This window comes from Tyto alba, unplaced genomic scaffold (genome assembly GCF_018691265.1).
Source record: "Tyto alba isolate M040663 unplaced genomic scaffold, T.alba_DEE_v4.0 Super-Scaffold_6, whole genome shotgun sequence".
NCBI lineage: Eukaryota > Metazoa > Chordata > Aves > Strigiformes > Tytonidae > Tyto > Tyto alba.
In genome coordinates, this window is record NW_024881327.1 from 10,867,569 (window position 1) to 10,888,227 (window position 20,659).

Consider the following 20,659-nt stretch of genomic DNA (forward strand, 5'->3'; position numbering starts at 1 on the left):
ATTACTTCAAAATTGTCACAAGTTTGTTTGCACTTTATTTCCTACAGCAAAAACTATTACCTGACCCAGCTGGTACCAGAAAGCCACCAGCCTCATGAGATGAAGGGACTTTCTCCTCACAGCAAAAGCAGACAGAAAAAAAAATGAACAAGATGACAAAATAAGGAATCCTTCTAGCTGACAGGGCAATGCCTGAGATAGAAAAAGCAAGTCAGTTTTATTCAGCTTGATTACTCAATTGCTCTGAACTTACTGTAGTCCCTTTCTGGTTTCTTAGGCTGCTGGATGCTGTCCCAGGAAACACGAAAAGCTAAAATACTTGGCTCATGGACTCAAAGAACTTTTGTTTCTATATGCACGTTATGGCATTAAAGTGCTGCTTTCTACATCTAACAGCTGCCATATCTTTGTTTCATTTATGATTCTTGTTGCTCCACTTCTGTGGTGCAGGTCAGGGCATCAGATTCAAAATGTTCTATATCCCACAAGCCATAATTTGTCACCAGGTAAATCCTGCAGAGAGAGGCAACGATAAGATGGCTAGAGGTAAATAGGAAGGTTAGAATAGTGTAATGGTCAAAGCCTAATCTAAAGGAGTAACCTGTGCCGGGTGGAAGAGAGAGGGCAAGTGCTTGGAAAAGTAAACTGAAATCCACCCAGGTGACTTGCCTGTAAAAAAAAATCTATATAATTACATGTTTCTGTGACTGTCATTACATCTTGGCTATAGACAGTGGAGAAGAACTCAGGAAGAGCTGAGACTACACCCTGACTCCCCATTCACAGACACCTACCTGGGAGAGACACATAAATCACATGTCTTTGTGCCTGTGTTTTTAGAAAACTGAACGCTTTTCTTAACAACTCATTATGTAAGGCAGTTCCTACTGCCAGCATCTCACAATGCAAGAAAGAAGGGAATTGATTGCATAGGAGGGTGGAGACAAATGTACTCTCAAAGTTAAATGAGTCAGCTTGGAAAAACTAACTCAACACAACCTAAAGAGACAAAAGTCACAAACAGCAACAATAACTTACATAAAAAGTCCTCTCTGAAGGCTGAGAGCAGGGCCCACCGGAGGCTGCTGCCAAACAATGCAGAAGGCAACCGCCCACACCACCTCCCCACCGACCTCCTTCTAGACCTTTGCTCCTCTCCTGAGCAGTTTTCTCGAAGAATCTATGGCTGTCAGAGGGCAGCCCTCCCGGCTGCCTGGCTGCAATCCCTTATGTAAACCTGGCAGCAAGGCTCCTGAGCGATAAGGCAAATTATTACTTCGGGTAGGGACTGAATGTACTGGCATGACAGACTTCAAAAACAAAAAAACTCCAAACCTAAACAAAAATAGTCAGCTAAGCAAACAACACCAGCTCCCCCTTCCCCGCCCCCCCCCCCCCCCCCCCCATTTGATTTATTCTGGCAACAACAGGCCCCCAAGTTCTTATCACATGCCAGAGAATAATGGTAAGTTTTGGCTTGCCTTGGTTTTAAACCGCAGCTGCTAAAAGGAAAGCCAACAAAGAGGAAAACTGTTTATAGTAAGCACGAACTTCTCAGTGTACAAATACATGTGTTTTCATACCTCAGCAATTAACAGTGAGAACATGTAGTGTTGTTAGGAAGAGGGTGCAGCAGCATACATTAATCCATCCCTTATTTTAGGGAGGCTACTACAGCATGTGATGCCTTTATTTGCAGGACACAGACCAGATATAAGGATCTTTGTGAGCAAAAGGTTGATATAAACAAACCTTCTCTTTGAGAACACGCACATGTTAGAAGGCCAGCATGGGGTATCTGCGCTGGCATATCTCACTGCAGCTGTGACTGCAGCCACAACCAGGAATTTATGATCTTTGGCACACACAGACATGGCTAGGAAGTACTGGAGAAGGCGGTTTGCTTACTGAATGACTGCTGTGGTTGCTCTAAACTTTGGCTCTCAGGAACTGCACAATGTTTTTCACAAAGTTTGGCTGCCACACATGCACCCATTCCCCAGCACCTGACCACTACTAGCAAGGAAGGGTACCCACTTGCACTCTTTTGATCAGTATTTCCACCTAGGGAACACACACAGAGCCTAACAGCACCGCAAACAGCAGGGCACCCTGCCACCGAGGGATCCTCCTTTGAAACAGTACCAGGACTGCAAAGAGATGCAACTCCAGCAAGTGCTTAGAACAGCCATATTCAACAGCAAAGCCTATTTCAGCGCCCTTTCCCAGGCAAAAGATCCAGGATGGTGACAATAAAAGTCTGCAAACAGCATGTACCTCTGAGCCAGCATCAAGAAAGACATTTCAGCTCACCATCAGCAATTCCCTGCCCCACATTTTGGCTGCAGGAAGCATTTCCCCTCCTCCCTGAAGGCTGTTCCTTTTCTTTGCTTGTATATGAAGTTTAGCACAAAAGGCTAAGAGCATTGCTTGCAAGAGGCCCTCCTACCTTTGTATCCACTTAAATCTTAATATATCCCATCCCTGAAGTAAAATCCATTTGAATCTGTTATTTGAAGCACTTAAGTTTTAGCACCTCTAGGCACATCCAAAATCACTCCAGTTCCTACCGCAGTTACGTGTGCCCCTTCTGAACCAGAGCTTTAAGAAGACTTTTTCCTTCCGGATAGTAGAAAGAATGAGGGACCCAAACAGGCACTCTGAGCTTCACACATTTTTGCAAGCCCACCCTAGCCCACTCTCACTGATGGTCTGGTAAGGCCCCAGGGAGCCCTGTTCCCTCCTGCTACACCCTAGTCCCAAAGCTGCTGCCTCCCCTGGCTCCTGAGGTCTGTGGTGTTGGTCTTGTGGCTCTCAACCAGGTAAAGACAAAGTATGTGTGTGGTTCCCAGGGTCCAGAAGTTTGGCTGCTCTGAAGCTCTGCACAGGAGCTCTTGCAAAAATGGGATAAGCCTCACAGAAATATGTAACAGGCTGCATACTGCCTGCAGATTTTCATCCTTCCTTCAGAGCACCAGTCTCTTCTCTTCTGCTTCTTCCTTTCTTTCTTTCTCCACTGTTTTGGGATTTACTCGAAGACTGCATTACAGGTATGTTTTTCTGCTACTGCATAATTAGCAGTTTGCCCTTGGCACACAGCTATAATAATGAGGCAATTTTCAAGTGAACACATACATTATGTGCTAGTGGGAATTATGGGTACATATAGTTAATCTACCTATTTTGGTCAGGAAAAAGAACATATCAACTTTATGAATAACATTTTCTTAAGATAACAGTTGTGAACAGAAGGTGATACAGATTTTATCCTCTGCAATATGTTTTGACTGCAACTGATATTTCACATATTCCAAAAATATATGAATATACCTTCAAAAAATTCCTGTGATGAGGAATATCATACCTTTAAGGAGGCATAACATGTCTTTTGATATTTAAAAAGCTGGTATGCCATTCTAGAAGACACAGTCACAACTGTAGCTGCTACTTAATACGTGGCTCTTCATTTTAAGATCGGCTGTATGAAGACATACTAAGAGGTATTTTAAACTATCAAAAATTACCAAGAAAACAGAAGTCTCTCATGTTCTCCCTGAAGACCTCTGCTCTAGTGTCAAAAGAGACCGACTGAAAATTTATTAAAGATTACAGTTCCTTCTGGGGTGGGGAGGCCTTACAGGCTTAGTGTGTATGGTTATTTCTTCACTGTTAACACTTGTGAGCCTGCTAAAGGTGGAGTTCTTCATCTACCATTCTCTGTAGTCCTTCATCCTCTACTAATCCACCCATATCATGGTATCTGAGCATGGAACGGGAACAAGCCACAGGCGTTTTCATGAAACAGCAAATGATTATCATTGCCAAGAACAACCTTTATTCTTTTCTAACAAAGATCATATGATAGCTGAGCAGATACAGTCATTTCACTAAAATGTACCTGATAATTACATATAATTAATGATAACATTTATTTAAGAACTGTTAGTACCTTGTGACACAAAACACCCCAACAAGAATAGCACTGTGTTTGCAAAGCACTTTGCAGTCTAGGTCAAATGCTAGAGTCCTTCTGCTGAAAAAGGTGAAAACTCCTAATGTAGCCTTGCACTGAGATAGTATCAGGTAATACCTCACTGTGAGCTTTGATTACACAGAAGTGACACAAGGCTGCCAAAACCACGTTTAAAACCACTCGGTATATCTCGATATCGAGCTGCATTAATGCCAGGGAATCAGGGTTTCTGACTGTTTCATAGAGAGCTGTCCCCCAAGTGTGCTAGGTCTTCTTGAGACCTCTCTCCTCTCTTTCTCTTAGGGGTGGTCCAGGGCCTCCTCTCCATCCTGTCCTGTCCAACAACCTGCCATCCTGGAGCCGGGTAGAAAACAGCAAGTGCTACCTACTCCTTCTTCAGCATCAGCAGTAGATCACTGACAGAAAAATACTGGAAGTTAACAGCAGTGAAGAGACTCAACCCAATTAGGTAAATATGTACAGAATTGTAATACAGGACAGAAAACTAGGGCATTCTTGAACAAAATGGGCTTACAAAAGAATTCATTTCTACAGTTTATTAATTTCCCAGATAAAATTAGAGAAGCAGATATCTTTCATCTCAAGGCCCAAGTATGGAGATTAGGCTTCTGCTCAGTTAGAAACATATCTCATTTGGTGCTGAATGTCCTGTGCCAGTATTGGCCCAACTGCCCCATACTTCAACAGTACTCTTCTAAGGCATTACACATGGATGGGTAAGTATGAATTCCTACAGCATCTTGAGGAATGTTCTCCTAAAAAACCCATTTTTTTGGGGCACCTCATGAAGTATGTCAGTCACACATACCTTCCCAGACATGAAACTCAGCAGTCCTTTGTTTCAACTCTCAAGCACTTGACTTGTGTTTACACCTCACAACAGGTAGTAGAGTACAGGCAGGGGCTTGCTCTCTGCCAAGGTCCAGCATACCAATGCAAGAGGCGGTAACTTCTGATGCAGCCCCACCTGCTTGGCTCTGTCTAGCTGGTAGAACTGTATCGCCCTCAGTTTTGCCAGCTGATCTGCTTCCATAATTGTTTCCTAACTCATCTCAGTCAAACGGAGCCTTATTAATGAAGATGTGTAAATGAACCTGATGTCTTCTTGCTGCAGGAGTTTTGGGGCAGGCTTGCGGACGGTAAACCACACAGCTGACACAGCTAGAAGTTAAAGAGCATGTGTGCCTGTGAGGGCTAGAAACTGGATTTAACATTTAAGCTTCACCACCACCATTATGATTCAAAATCTGGTGCTAGCGCATATTTTCCTAACTCATCTCGTAAGCTGAGTGCTGTCTGTCTGTCTGCGCTAGCGCTGAGTCACTCAGTTACGTGTCTGGCAGCATCGCCTCTGCTTTGTGTTCTGGTTGGTATGCAGAGACACAGCGGTGTCATGTTTCATGACATGTAAATAGCACTATTTCCCACATTAGGCCAACCCTATATTTCAGTAGCATACAGTAATTTCCCACAGTAACCCGAATCCTTCATGTGCTGCACTAGACACAAGAAGAAAAGGAATGACAGACTCAATTCGATATCCTGAGAACAATTTAAAAATACTGTTTCGGTCTGATGTTCAGGGAAGAACTTTACAAGAAACCAAATTGCCTGTTACCTACTCTCCGCATTGACAAAGTGCCATCCACTGAAACTCAAGATACTCTTTTAGATAGATACTCTTATAGATGCTCTAGACAGATAAACTCTTATAGATAAATTCAGGTAGATACTCTTATAAATACTCTATAGATACTCTCTTATTCGCTGTCTTGTCTGAACAATAATTAGTACTATCATCATTCCTGACAGAAAGATAAAATCCCTCAAAAGCTGCTTCCTTTTTGGATCGAGAACGGGAATAAAGTCAGACATCTATTAAGACTCACACTTGGTAAATCAAATATACTTAATTAATCAGAGAAGACACCCCACATTTCCATCGCATCTTGTGCTTGGTGTAATTTCTAGTGCCTGATCTTCATAGAATCATAGAATACCAGGTTGGAAGGGACCTCAAGGATCATCTGGTCCAGCCTTTCTTGGCAAAAGCACAGTCTAGACAAGATGGCCCAGCACCCTGTCCAGCCGAATCTTAAAAGTGTCCAACGTGGAAGAATCCACCACTTCCCTGGGGAGATTATTCCGGGTCCTGGTTGTTCTGATTGTGAAAAGTTTTCCTCTCGTGTCCAGTCGGAATCTCCCCAGGAGTAACTTGTACCCATTCTCCCTCATCTTTTCCATGAGACTCCTTGTAAAAAGGGAGTCTCCATCTTCTTTGCAGCCACCCTTTAAATACTGGGACATGGTGATAAGGTCTCCCCTAAGCCTTCTCTTCTCAAGGCTGAACAAACCCAGTTCTCTCAGCCTTTCCTTGCACGTCGGGCTTCCCCGTCCCTTGATCACCTTTGTGGCCCTCCTCTGGGCCCTCTCCAGCCTGTCCACAGCTTTTTTGTATACTGAACACCGTATTCCAGAGGTGGCCTGACAAGTGCTGAGTAGAGTGGGATGTATCTCTGCTGGTGATGCCCTTGTTGATGCATCCCAGCATCCCGTTGGCTTGCTCTGCCAGCACACTGATGAGCTCATTGTCCACCAGGACCCCCAGGTCCCTTTCCACAGAGCTGCTCCCCAGCCAGGTAGATCCCAGCCTGTGCTGCGCTCCTGGATTATGTTTTCCCAGTTGCAAGACTGTCCTGGTTGGGGCTGGCCTAGAGCTCCCGTTGGTCTGGCAGCGGGAGGAGCTGCAGCACCCTGAGACCCCAGGGGCTCCCCAGGGCCCAGTGCCCTCACCTGTGTGCGGGGGCGGGGGGAGCACAGCTGGAGGGCTGGGCCCCGATTGGCCGATATGCCATGTCATGTGACCTTGTGCTCACCATATAAAGGCAGGAGAGGGCCAGGAGGGGCTGCCACTTCTGGGAGTGGGGCTGTGGGGCCTTGGTGTTGGGGATCACCAGCCGGGAGGTGAGCAGCTGTATCATACATTACCTGCTGATATTGCTGTCAGTGTATTGTTCTGTTACTGTTATTAAACTGTTTTTATCTCAACCCGCGAGTCTCCCTTTGCCCCTCCGATTCCCTCCCCATTCCCAAGTGGGGGGAGGGTGGGTGAGCGGCTGTGAGGCATTTAGCTGCTGAGTAGGCTCAAACCACAACAGTCCTTGTTGGCGACCAACGTGGGGCATGAAGGGTTGAGATAATAACAGATTTGACCTGTGGGTACTATCAAGTTTGTTATAATGCCGACTGCCCATCCTGTTATAATGTCATTTGCTTGGCTCCTAAAATCGTGGGTTTTGTTGCTGCAGCTTCAGTATGAATTGGAGTCAAAGGCAGCCAAGTGGTACGCCACAATTGATATCGCCAATGCCTTTTTCTCCATCCCTCTGGCAGCAGAATGCAGGCCACAGTTTGCTTTCACCTGGAGGGGTGTCCAGTACACCTGGAACAGACTGCCCCAGGGGTGGAAACACAGTCCCACTATTTGCCATGGACTGATCCACACTGCGCTGGAACAGGGCGAAGCTCCAGAACATTTACAATACATTGATGACATCATTATATGGGGGAATACAGCAGAAGAGGTTTTTGAGAAGGGAGAGAAAATAGTTGAAATTCTTTTGAGAGCTGGCTTCGCCATAAAACGGGGTAAAGTCAAGGGCCCTGCACAGGAGATTCAGTTTTTAGGAATCAAATGGCAAGATGGACGTTGTCAGATTCCAATGGATGTGATTAATAAAATAACGGCTATGTCTCCACCAACCAGCAGAAAGGAAGTACAAGCTTTCTTAGGTGTGATAGGCTTCTGGAGAATGCATATTCCAAATTACAGTCAGATTGTAAGCCCTCTTTATCAAGTGACCCGAAAGAAAAATTACTTTTTATGGGGCCCTGAACAAAAGCAAGCTTTTGAACAAATTAAACAAGAAATCGTTCATGCTGTAGCCCTTGGGCCAGTTCGGGCAGGACATGATGTTAAAAATGTGCTCTACACTGCAGCCGGGGAGAATGGCCCTACCTGGAGTCTTTGGCAGAGGGCACCAGGGGAGACCCGGGGTCGACCCCTGGGATTCTGGAGTCGAGGATATAGAGGATCTGAAGCCCGTTATACTCCAACTGAAAAAGAGATACTGGCAGCATATGAAGGGGTCCGAGCTGCTTCAGAAGTGATTGGTACAGAAGCACAGCTCCTCTTGGCACCCCGACTGCCGGTACTGGGCTGGATGTTCAAAGGGAAGGTCCCCTCAACACATCATGCAACTGACGCTACGTGGAGTAAGTGGGTCGCGCTCATCACACAGCGGGCTCGAATAGGAAACGCCAACTGCCCAGGAATACTAGAAGTAATTACAAATTGGCCAGAGAACAAAGACTTTGGAATGTCACCAGAGGAAGAGGTGACCCGAGCTGAAGAGGCACCGCCACATAATGAGCTACTGGATAATGAGAAGCGATATGCCTTATTTACTGATGAGTCCTGTCGCATTGTAGGGAAACATCGGAAGTGGAAGGCTGCTGTGTGGAGCCCCACACGTTGGGTCGCAGAAGCTGCTGAAGGAGGGGGTGAATCCAGTCAATTTGCAGAAGTGAAAGCCATCCAGCTGGCCTTAAGTATCGCTGAGCAAGAAAAATGGTCAGTCCTTTATCTCTACACTGACTCATGGATGGTGGCAAATGCTCTGTGGGGGTGGTTGCGGCAGTGGAAACAGAGTGGCTGGCAGCGTAGAGGCAAACCCATCTGGGTTGCTGATTTGTGGCAAGATATTGCTGCTCAAATAGAGAACTTGGTTGTGAAAGTATGCCACGTAGATGCTCATATACCCAAAAATTGAGCAATGGAAGAACATCAAAACAACAACCAGGTGGACCGGGCTGCAAAGATTAAGGTGGTCCAAGTAGATCTGGACTGGCAGCATAAGGGTGAAAAATTTATGGCTCGTTGGGCCCATGACTCCTCGGGCCATCAAGGAAGAGACGCAACATAGAGATGGGCTCGTGAGCGAGGGGTGGACCTAACTATGGACATTATATCACAGGTTATCCATGAATGTGAGACATGTGCTGCAATCAGGCAGGCCAAGCGGTTAAAACCTCTTTGGTATGGAGGGAGATGGTTAAAGTATAGATATGGGGAGGCCTGGCAGATTGATTACATCATGCTCCCACAAACTCGGCATGGTAAGCGTTATGTGCTCACAATGGTAGAAGCAGCTACCGGATGGCTGGAAACATACGCTGTGCCCCATGCCACTGCTCGGAACACTATTCTGGGCCTTGAAAAACAAGTCCTGTGGCGGCATGGCACCCCAGATAGAATTGAGTCAGATAATGGTACTCATTTTTGAAATAATCTTATAAACACCTGGGCAAAAGAACATGGCATTGAGTGGATATCATATCCCCTATCATGCCCCGGCCTCCGGGAAAATTGAGCGGTATAATGGGTTACTAAAGACCATGCTGAGAGCAATGGGAGGTGGAACTTTTAAGCATTGGGACACACATTTAGCAAAGGCCACCTGGTTAGTCAATACTAGAGGATCTGCCAACCAGGCTGGCCCTGCGCAGTCAAACATTCTGCATATTGTAGATGGAGACAGAGTCCCGGTAGTGCACCCTAAAAACATGCTGGGGAAGACCGTCTGGGTTATACCTCCTTCAGGTAAAGGTAAGCCCATACGTGGGATTACCTTTGCCCAAGGACCCGGGTGCACTTGGTGGGTAATGCAGAAGGACAAGGAAGTCCGATGTGTACCTCAAGGGGACTTAATGTTAGGCAAAAATAGCCAATAAGCTGTATTAGATTAGTCACCACACCACCCTACCAATGCTTTGTTATGGCAAACATGAACTTGGATGAAAATAGGACTGGTTCCAGCAACTGATGCCCAGCGACTGCCGCAGACTGTGAATACAGACACCATCAGATACATCAGCCACCAGCTCCAGCTGCAACAGAGACTGCATGCCATCCTCCTGTCAGGTCCAAGGACACCTCTGTCCTACTGACTGAGCATCGCTCTTCCTGCCTGAAGGGACTGTTATGACAGATGGAACCTGAAGCTAGGGTCAACTCATGATACATCCTGCAATGATGGACCATGGACTGAGGGAATGACATCTGTATGCATATGTCTTTGACCAAGGAAGAGGATTGTAATAACAATAATGTATTAGAAATATGGAACGTGAGCATAATGTAAAATGATATGGAATAAGGGGTGGATACTGTCCTGGTTCGGGCTGGAATAGAGTTCCTGTTTGTTTTAGTAGCTGGAGGAGTGCTGCAGCCCCCTGAGACCCCAGGGGCTCCCCAGGCCCCAGTGCCCTCACCTGTGTGCGGGGGCGGGGGGAGCACAGCTGGAGGGCTGGGCCCCGATTGGCCGATATCCCATGTCATGTGACCTTGTGCTCACCATATAAAGGCAGGAGAGGGCCAGGAGGGGCTGCCACTTCTGGGAGTGGGGCTGTGGGGCCTTGGTGTTGGGGATCACCAGCCGGGAGCAGGCGGGTGTCGGTCGGCGGGTGGTGAGCAGCTGTATGGTACATTACCTGCTGATACTGCTGTCAGTGTATTGTTCTGTTACTGTTATTAAACTGTTTTTATCTCAACCCGCGAGTCTCCCTTTGCCCCTCAGATTCCCTCCCCATTCCCAAGTGGGGGGAGGGTGGGTGAGCGGCTGTGTGGCATTTAGCTGCTGAGTAGGCTCAAACCACAACAAAGACTTTACACTTGTTCTTGTTGAACTTCATAAGGTTCTTGTTAGCTCACTCTTCCAGCCTATCCAGGTCTTCCTGTAGGGTCGCTCTCCCTTCTGAATTGTCCACTTCCCCACTCAGTTTGGTATTGTCAGCAAACTTCATCAGGGAACCCTTGATCCTGTCATCCAGATCACTTATGAAGATATTAAACAGCACTGGGCCCAACATTAATCCCTGGGGACCCCACCTGTGACAGGGTGCCAGCTTGAAAAGGAGCTATTTCCCACCACCCTCTGGGTGTGGCCTGTCAGCCAGTTCCCCATCCACCAGACGGACCCCTTGACTAGACCCTAACACATCCGTTTCTCCAGGAGGAGGCTGTGGGCAACTGTATCAAAAGCCTTGGAGAAATCCATGTAGACAATGTCCACTGCTGCCCCACATCAACCGAGCAGGTTACTTTGTCAGAGAAGGCGATCAGGTTTGTCAAGTACCATTTGCCCTTGGTGAATCTGTGCTGGCTTTTCTCAATCACGTGCTTCATTTGTCCTGTGATAGCTCCCAGGAGGATTCAGACCATAACTTTAAGAGGGATTGAAGTAAGACTGATGGGCCTTTAATTTCCTGGATCCTCCTTTAAGCTCTTCCTGTAGATGGGGGTGACATTAGACTTCTTCCAGTCTTCTGGGACATCCCCTGATCTCCATGACTTCTCAAAGATTATGGAGAACGGCCTCGCAATGACATCAGCCAGCTCTCTTAACACCCTTGGGTGGATAATGTCAGGGCCCATTGATCTGTAGGAGTCAAGCTCCTGTAACAGTTCACACACCAACTCTGCCTTCACTGATCATGGTTCTGTGTTTGCATCAACCTGGATTTTTGTTCCCAAGGCCTGGGGCTTGACAGTGCTGGTAGAGACAGAGCTGAAGAAAGTGTTGAGAACCTCTGTCTTTTCAGCGTTCTTGGTGACAAATTCACCTCTCCTGTTTAACAGTGGGCCAGTATTTTCCTTCTGTTTCTGCTTGTTTATGTAACTGAAGAACCCTTGCTTGTAGTTTTTGACATTTCCAGCCAATTTCAATTCCAGATGAGCTTTTGCTTTTCTAACTGCATCTCTGCACACCCTGGCAATGCCCCTGTAGTTCTCAGTGGGTATTTGTCCACTTTTCCATCTCTGGTACACTTCTCTTGTTTTTAAGCAGACTCAGAAGCTTGCAGTTACCCCAAGGAGCTCTTTTGCTCAACCTACTTTCCTTACCTTTAAAGGGGATGAACTGTTTTTGTTCTTCCAGGAGGGCGTCATTGAAAAACTCCCAGCACTTGCTAGCTCCTTTACCCTCCATGGAAGCTTCCCGTGGAACCCCTCCCAACTGAGCTTGGAGTGAGCTGAAGTTTGCTCTTCTAAAATCTAAAACCTTTGTCTAGTACTAATCTTCAGCATGCTCAGCAGGATCCCAAACTCCACAATACTGTGACCACTGAAGCCAAGGCTATTGCTAACCGAGATATTACAAAGCAGGCTTTATTGGTTTGTGAGCAGCAAGCCTATCAGTGCCACATTCCTGGTTGGCACATCTAACATTTGTATGAGGAAGTAGTCTTAGATCAGTCCTGTCCATCTGCACTCCTTCACCAAAAAGGCCACCTTCATATACTTGAAATTATGTATTGGAAAGGCAAACTAAAGCACACAGCTAGCTTTGTAAGGAACCAGTTGGAATGTGTGGCTTCAACAGGGGCACACACGTTAATTTGCCTTACACCCCAACATACTGACTTTGTAGATATCAACGGAAAAAAAGTGTTCAAAATGCTAAGAGCTGGAGGTACAGGTACAGAACAAACAAAGACAAAAAAGGAGCACTAACCTGGAGAAAAACGCATCGCTGTTAATGAAGGAAATTTCATCTGTTAAATCCATCTCCTTCCAACATGAACCACTGTCTGTTAATCGGAAGCTGACCTGAGGTATTCCATCTGACAGGCCCGGTTGTGGCACAAGGCAGGTTTGGCTGGATCCTTCCATTGTGGACTTTTTCATCTACAGAAGCAAAGAGAGAAAAAAATGAAGTGTGAAAGGAAGAAAGGGCAGAGCAGCCTTTTCAGGTAACCCGTAACAGAAGGACATTTTGTACCAGTGTACAAACAGCAAAGAATATGACAAGATGCAAAATAATAATGTAAAATACAGATAAATCAAACATCTTGCTTGATGAAGACTATTTACAGAAAAATCAAGGTGCGTCTGTTGAAAGAACAGGGACAAGAATAGAATTAAAAAAAGGAGGGTAAATCAAATAAACAGAAAGTTATTTTCTATATCACAGAAGACACACTAAAAAACTTCCCACTGAATTTGCTTCTTGACACAATTGGAGAAACAGATGGTAAAAGCAATTATACACCTCTTCTCAATCCCTGCCCTGCTCCATCCTTTCTAATGGCAACTGATGTCAACACTTGGCCTGGAAGGACATTTCTCAGGCTGTGAATGTTCTGGATTGGCATTCTTTGCCAAGGCAGTCAGGACAGAGTTGAAAGCTGGGCTCCCTAAATCCAAGACAAAGTTTCCAAGCATCACTGAGCCCATCTACAGGAAGGCCAGGACATTTGCTCTCACCGTTCAGCAGAAGTGTACAGAACATAAGAGACAGTGCTGCAACAGATGGGTGCCCAGTATCAGTGGCATATAAAGCAAGTTCAGAGGTCTGCCCCTCATGCACTGCCCCAGCTTTTGGCAGTCTGTGATTTAAGGTTCTTTTTGACCTGGAGGTTGCACCTGGTTCAATGGATTTAACAGCAAACATTGAACCTAACCTTTGTGATTATGTTCAGTTTTCTCTTGTGTTCACTTCTATCTTTAGCTTTTGCAAGATCCTATGGCTGGGAGTTTTACAACATTGTTACACATTGACTAAGACTGAAAAAAAAAGTACTTCTATTTTTGATATGGTGACAGATAATCTTTCCCTTGTTTTTGAATTACAAGAATTGCAAATAATTGTTCCATACCCACCTTCCCTATACTATTCTTGACTTTATAGTACTCCAGTAGCAGTCTCTAATCAGACAGAAAAATTCCAGTTTATATAGTCTCTTATTTTACAGAAGTCATTCTGATGTGTTTGATCCTTTTTGCTGCATTTCTCTACACCTTTTCACCTTCTACTAAGTCCTTTTTGAAATGTAGCCAGAACTGCAGGCAGCATTATACATGTAGGCAGATTTAGTGGTGGCTTCTTAACAAAATCCAACTTCTTATTTGCTTTCACGATTGTTTAATGAGCTGACAGCTTTGTGACATTTCTGCAATTATCAAGATCTCTTTTCTGAAAACAATAGCTAATTTGGAGCTCATCAGGATACACATTTATATAATTTGAGATTTGTTGTAGACCTTTGTTAGCATATAGTGATGGAAATTCAACTAATCCTTTTTTCACCCTGTACGGAGTAAATCAGGACCCTTCTGTAAGTCCCCGTAGCCAGCTTTTAGTTTTTTCTACCTTGAATAATCTTCTATTACCAGCACATTCAGTCTGTTTCTGCGTCATTACAGAAGCAGTTGAATAGCACAGATGCCAACAAAGATCCTTGAGGGACTTCACAGGAAACCTCTCTCCACTGATAAACCAACGATATATTTTTATTGCTTTCTAATTATTAATCCATGACAAATCTTTCATTCTAATTGCAAGATAACTTTGCTTCTTTAAAAACCTTTGATAATCCTATCAAAACCTTTTGAAAATTCAAGCATACTACATTGACTATACCTATCCACCTGCTCACTGGCTCCTCTGTGACTATTTTTTCTCTAAAGAAGTAACGCTGGTGCCTCCTAATGACTCTAGTTATCCATTTGTTTATTAATTCTGCTGCCCGCTGTAGTTTCTGCAAATCGGCTGGACAGTAAGTCATACTTTCTGGATCACTCCTGAACTCTTTTCATACCTGGCTTACCCTAAGAATTTTTGTAAAACTCTTGGGTTTACCTCTGTTTTGTAATACTTTGTTTCACTCACAGTCTTCTAATGCTTTGTGTGTGTTGAAAAGTTTCATGGGACAGAAAAGCTGCTTCTCACTGAGATCTGAAGAGAATAAACTGAAATATAATCCATACATTGGAGGCAAAGGGAAACCAGAGAGATACATTAAGAGAGCTTCCCAGTTTCAGTCTCTGGACTGCATGCTCTGGGCGAGATCCTGTCTTCACTGACATCAATGAGCATTTTGCCTGGAGTCAGGACCTCACCTTTGGACAACCCCTAGCTTCCAGCAACACTCTGCTAGCCCGATTGCCTGCACTGGTCCCTGGCTGTTGACAACACGGAGCTGGGCACACAGCACATGGACACCAGGCCATGGCTCTCAGCTGCTGCAAAACAGCAGCGGCAGTGTGATTTAAAAGGGGAAGAGCATGTCTGTGGAGAGGAGGGGAGGCAGGGAGCTACACACCGGCAGCTTACAGGAGGGAAGCACAAGAAGAGGCAGCAAGGCCTGAGATCTGGAGGTACCAACTCACTGAATTCTGCTGGAATGGCCATTAAGCCTTTCTCCCCCACTGAAAACTTGCAGTCACTCGTTTAGCTTTTCTGCAGCTGGAGGTGACCACTGTCTGTTGTGCCTGCATAGGGACATCTCTCACCGTGGCCTTGTGGGACTGCTTCACCATCACCTGCTGGTGCTGATGCCATGCATACCAGAAAAGCTCTCCACCAGAGTAACAAGAAATGGTGACTATACATATGCACAAACCTCTAAACTAGAACAGTTCCTACACTGTCCTATTAGTAATTTATGGAAGCATATGTAGGTGTAAGCAAAACAAGCAACCTCTATGATGTACCACATACGGCAGCAGTGATTGAAGCCTGGAAAACAGCAGGAAGCCAACCTTTCCATACTGTGTGCATCCGGATTCTAAGAACACAATTAACAAAGCTAAGTAATTTTGCTACCATGTACTGCATTTGTAGAATCTGCCTTATTCAAGAAGAAGCGCTAGGAAACGGGCAACATCTGCCAAACAGCATGTATCACATTCCATCTGTGCAAATTGTTCGTGAACTTTACACTGATTTACAGAAGCTCCTTATATCCATTAAAACACCTGTTTATTATTTTGGTGCCTTTAAAAGGAAAAATAAAAGTTTTGGTACAGTCTTCATTTCTTCTCATTTTCTGGTGTTAAAAGATCACTTGGATGCAGGCATTTCCAACAAAAGGCATGACAGTCAAATACAAGCTTTGCAAGAAAGCTGTGTTTGAAAGATCAGATTCAAATTTAGGATTACCACTGCATTTTTAGGACACTTCAAAATCACTAAGAAGTGGAAGGAAACAGTATTCTCCATGGTCTATTCCAGATGATACATAAGCTAGTATTTTGATAGCTTTGGAAAACAATACCACAGCACAGCAGTTATTTCTTTAGCAATATAGTCTACAAGTAATGGTAACTTACATCTGAATTAAACTTACATTTACTTTCTTCCTGTGCAAAATTCATTCAGTTGCATCAGTATAAAAGTACATGAAGAAAAAAGTATTCCTTGAACTCATATGTATTAAAAGTTAAATAAACTTCTTAAGTAATGTGTCTTTAATCCATATTAATAATAGGAAGGAACAATGTTCACTATCTCATTCCACAGTTTTTAGTGACCCTGTGAAAATGCCACCTGCACAACTACTGTTAACAGCAGCACTTCACTGGGGTGCCACTGAGATGAAGATGTGCCCACAGGTAGAAAAGGCTTCTGTAATTTGAATTCCTCACAGAGCAGATGAAAGAACTGTGGATAGAGGCAGCCTAAATGCTTTTTGAGTTGATTTTTTTGGCAGCTTTCTTTGTTCATGCACATGTATACGTTTCATGCAATGAAGTCTGAGAGAACAATATGCTACAAAGTGAGGACAGTACTTTGCAAAACAGCAATGCTATAGGTCATTCATTATCAAGATGATACTGGGAAGACAAGCTATTAAATGATACAAAGGAGAAGAAAAAAAAAAAAAGACAAACACTTTATAAAGGATATTCTAATTTTCTCCAATGCATCACTTTCTGTGATCAGCCTGATGTGCAACCTTACCCTCGGGGGGACATGGAGGATAACCAGTGAAACGCCTGGGAGGGCTATTACAAAGGCACACAAGAAATCTGTAAGAAGTTCAAGCATTAGTTTAAAAGCAAACAAAAAAAAGCCCCCATGGAAACTTGTTGCATGTTGTGCCACATTTCTACAGGCTGCATCTTGTTACACTCTGTACTAGGTATTGTAAGAGGTTTGTAGTTACCTGTGCAGCAAAACTTCATTTGCATTTTGCCTCCAGAGCAGGCAATCCACTGAATGACAAAGAAAGATTCAAGTGAGGTTTATAATGGCTGTGAGTGGAAGAATCCCTCCCATTCCCCAGGTAAGGACTACCCTTAACTACAAGGCAGTTGTTTTCAGCTCATAACGTTCTTAAAAATATTAACAAACAGAAAAGAAAGCCACAGCCTAGTCATTAAAATACCATCTTGTATAGCAGCTGTTTTTATTCTCTCAAGAAGACTTTTGGAAACAGTATGATGCTTTGTGTTTTAGCTCACAGCCCTTCAACATTTGTTTTATGCTGCTTTTAGTTTTTGTGGGTTTTTTTGTTTTGTTTTGGTTTGTTTTTTCCCTTCAGATTTAACAACAATCGTCAAGCAAATGCTAACCGGACTTCATTGCTTACCTGTTTGATCACTGTTAAGAAGTTTAGTTGGAGGCAAGCAACAAGCCTTAATGGTCTCGATGGGGCAGAGCATACCATCAGGAAGTTTGGGAATGACACAAAAACAGGAGGGATGACTGACATGCCAGAGGGTCGTGCTACCATCCAGAGGGACCTTGACAGGCTAGAGAAATGGGCTGACAGAAACCTCATGCAGCTCCAGAAGGGGAAATACAGACTCTTGCACCTGGGGAGGTACATTCTGGGGGCCACCCAGCTGGAAAGCAACTTGGCAGAGAAGGACCGGCGAGTCCTGGTGGACAACAAGTTGACCATGAGCCAGCAATGAGCTTGCCACAAAGAAGGCCAACGGTGACCTGTGCTGCATTAGTAGGAGTGCTGACAGCAAGTCAAGGGAGGTGACCCTTCTCCTCTATTCAGCACTGATAAGGCCATACCTGGAGAGCTGGGACCAGTTCTGGGCTCCCCAGTGTTGTACAAGAGAGACATGAACGTAATGTAGCGAGTCCAACAAAAGGACATGAAGATGATGAAGGGACTGATGAATCTCTCCTCTCAGGGAAAGCTGAGAGAGCTGACACTCTTCAGCCTGGAGAAGGCTCAAGAGGGGTCTTATCAAAGTGTACAAATACCTGAAAGGAGGGTGTAAAGAAGATGGAGCCAGGCTCTTTCCAGTGGTGCCTGGTGACAGGACAGAAGACAATGGGCACAAACTGAAACACAGGAGGTTCCCTCTGAACATCAGGAAACAATTTTTCACTGTGAGGGTGACTGAGCACTGCCTCAGGCTGCCCCGGATGGTTTTGGAGTCTGGACATGGTCCTGTGCAACTGGCTTTAGGTGTAGGTGATCCTGGTTGAGTAGGGGGGATTGGACAAGATGACCCCCAGAGGTCCCTTCAACCTCAACCACTGTGTGATTTTGTAATTTCTCCTTTGACATTCTCATCTATCCAGAAAAGGAACTGAACATATGAATTGCTGTATACTGAGATGCCTAATGTGGTATGACGTGTCAAAGGAGCATTTTGTCCCAGGTGAAATCTAACTGATATGGTCTGCCAAAGAGAAATCTTTAAATCTGTGTAAATACATTAAAAACTCCACTTTGGAAGATGACAACAGTAAACCCAAGGACAATCCCAAAGAATAGGGATGTTTCGGTTGAAGAGCAAATAATTTAATATTTGCCTCCTGAAAGTTTTTTATCTGGTAAAGCTTAACCTCAAACTACATTTGACAAAGATCAGATTCAGTGTGAACCAGATATTTTGTGGTCTGTTATATTATAGTTACAGACCATGGCTGCTGAAAGCATGGGCTATGCTGAAGTCTGCTACTCTGTAATTTGTAATATATCTTCATACTCAGCTAAATACAAGTAAAATAGTATCAGATGCTACTGATGATCAAAGGGACAATCCCAATAAAGGATAATTAAAACACCAAAGAGAGAACAACTACAAGGAATTATTAAGACCATATATCCTGCATTTGACTTTCAAGTTTTGCTGTCTCAGGAAGTTCAGATGCAAGGAACTGTGTTTGCGGTTTTAATAGAGACCAGTCAGTTTTATGACCAGTATAAACACACATCATGATGGGTGTTGAAGAAAGTGCAAGAAAACCTTTCCCCTAGAGGCACAAGCTGACCAGTCAAGGTGCCATCATCCCACACACACCACTGCCAAGATTCTTCATAATTGACTGGGTGCATCAGAGAGATGTTTCATCTTCCTTTGAGGCATCAGGAGTTCCTGCGTTCAGAGATCAAAGATAAATATGCCATATATTCTAAAGATCTGGTGTGGTATGGTGACTCTAATTTTTCTCTGTTCTTGAAGAACAGGGACTGCTCCACACCAAGATGAGTCTGGAGAGCTCTGTGCATATGCATCAACATGGAGTAAAGATACAGATCCTCAGCACAGGTCATCCTGCTTTTCTGAGTACCTCACTCATCTTCTTAAGCGTTCTGGTTTCAGCTGGGACAAAGAGAATTTTTCTTCTTACTAGCCAGAATAGTGCGGTGTTTTGGACTCAGGATGGGATTTGGTATGAGAAGAATGCTGATAATACACTGATGTTTTCAGTTGTTGCTAAGAGATCAAGGACTCCCCACCTCCCCCTGTCCTGCCCGTGCGCAGGTGCACAAGGAGCTGGGAGGGAGCACGGCCAGAGCACCTGCCCCAGCCTGGCCGGTGAAATATTCCACATCATGTAGCGTCGTGCTCAGTATATAAGGGAGGGGCAGCCGGGAAGGAGGGGGGTCTCCCTCGCTTCTGGGATTGCAATTGCAGGATCTTGGTATTCCGGGATGGCCAGACAGGAACGGGCTGGGCATCAGTCGGTGGGTGGTGAGCAGTCGCGTTGTGCGTTACCCATTTGTACTTTCTATTATTGTTATTGTTTTATTTTATTACAATTATTAAACTGTTTTTATCTTAACCTATGAGTCTCCCTTTACCTCTCCGATTCCCTCCTCCATCCCCTGGGTATTTGGCTACTGGCTGGGTATAAGCCATGACATCAAGCAGGAAAAACTTCCAGTATCCCAAGCTATTCATGGACACATAAATAACTAAGGCAATTCATACCCATTTGAGTAAGTAATTACAAAATTTAAACGTAGAACTTTTGGAATAAGCTAGCTGTGAGTTTGTATTTAAATGTTGTAATTGAAAGGATGATAAAGATGTTTCCATAAGGTTACCATCAATAAAATAGAAGGTACTTAAAACATATACAGCACATTCTTTTACTTAATGCTGCATGAGCATAATACTCTTCCAGACAAGGGAAATCTCACTCAAAAACTTCCTTCATAAACAAATGGTATTCAGAGCTGGCCACCACAACAAAGAGGTCCATATTACCTTTTAAAGGACTTCATATTTTGTCAGCCTACGGCTGTGATTTGTCAGCTTACAAGCTGTGTGTATCAATACAAATATTCTACAGAATAGAAAAAGGTATGTTTCTTTGCAAAAACTTAGTCATGGCTGAATGATGAAGGAAATTTAGAATGCCATTTTCTTTCCCACTGTAGTCTCAATTTGGCTAGCTATCAGCACAAACTTTCCATGTCAATCTATCCACTCATCAGCATTACCTCTGCTGCATGAATGACTGAGAAATGGAGACCATCAGCCAGATGTACCTCTTGCCTGACAGGTAAGCAACCCGATTCAATCAGTTCTGCCCAGTCAAATAACCAGGGAATGAGCCAGCT

General features: G+C 44.4%; 1 protein-coding gene across 6 annotated transcripts in view; it reads right to left on the minus strand.

Annotated features, from left to right (window-relative positions):
• Window positions 1-20,659, minus strand: part of FAM13A (family with sequence similarity 13 member A) — a 139,060-nt gene that overhangs the window by 70,520 nt on the left and 47,881 nt on the right. For all 6 annotated transcript variants that reach the window (XM_042807847.1, XM_042807846.1, XM_042807845.1 and 3 more), the window contains exon 6: window positions 12,568-12,740. In XM_042807847.1, coding sequence (XP_042663781.1) covers window positions 12,568-12,740 — 173 coding nt within the window. The remainder of the gene's footprint in view (window positions 1-12,567; window positions 12,741-20,659) is intronic.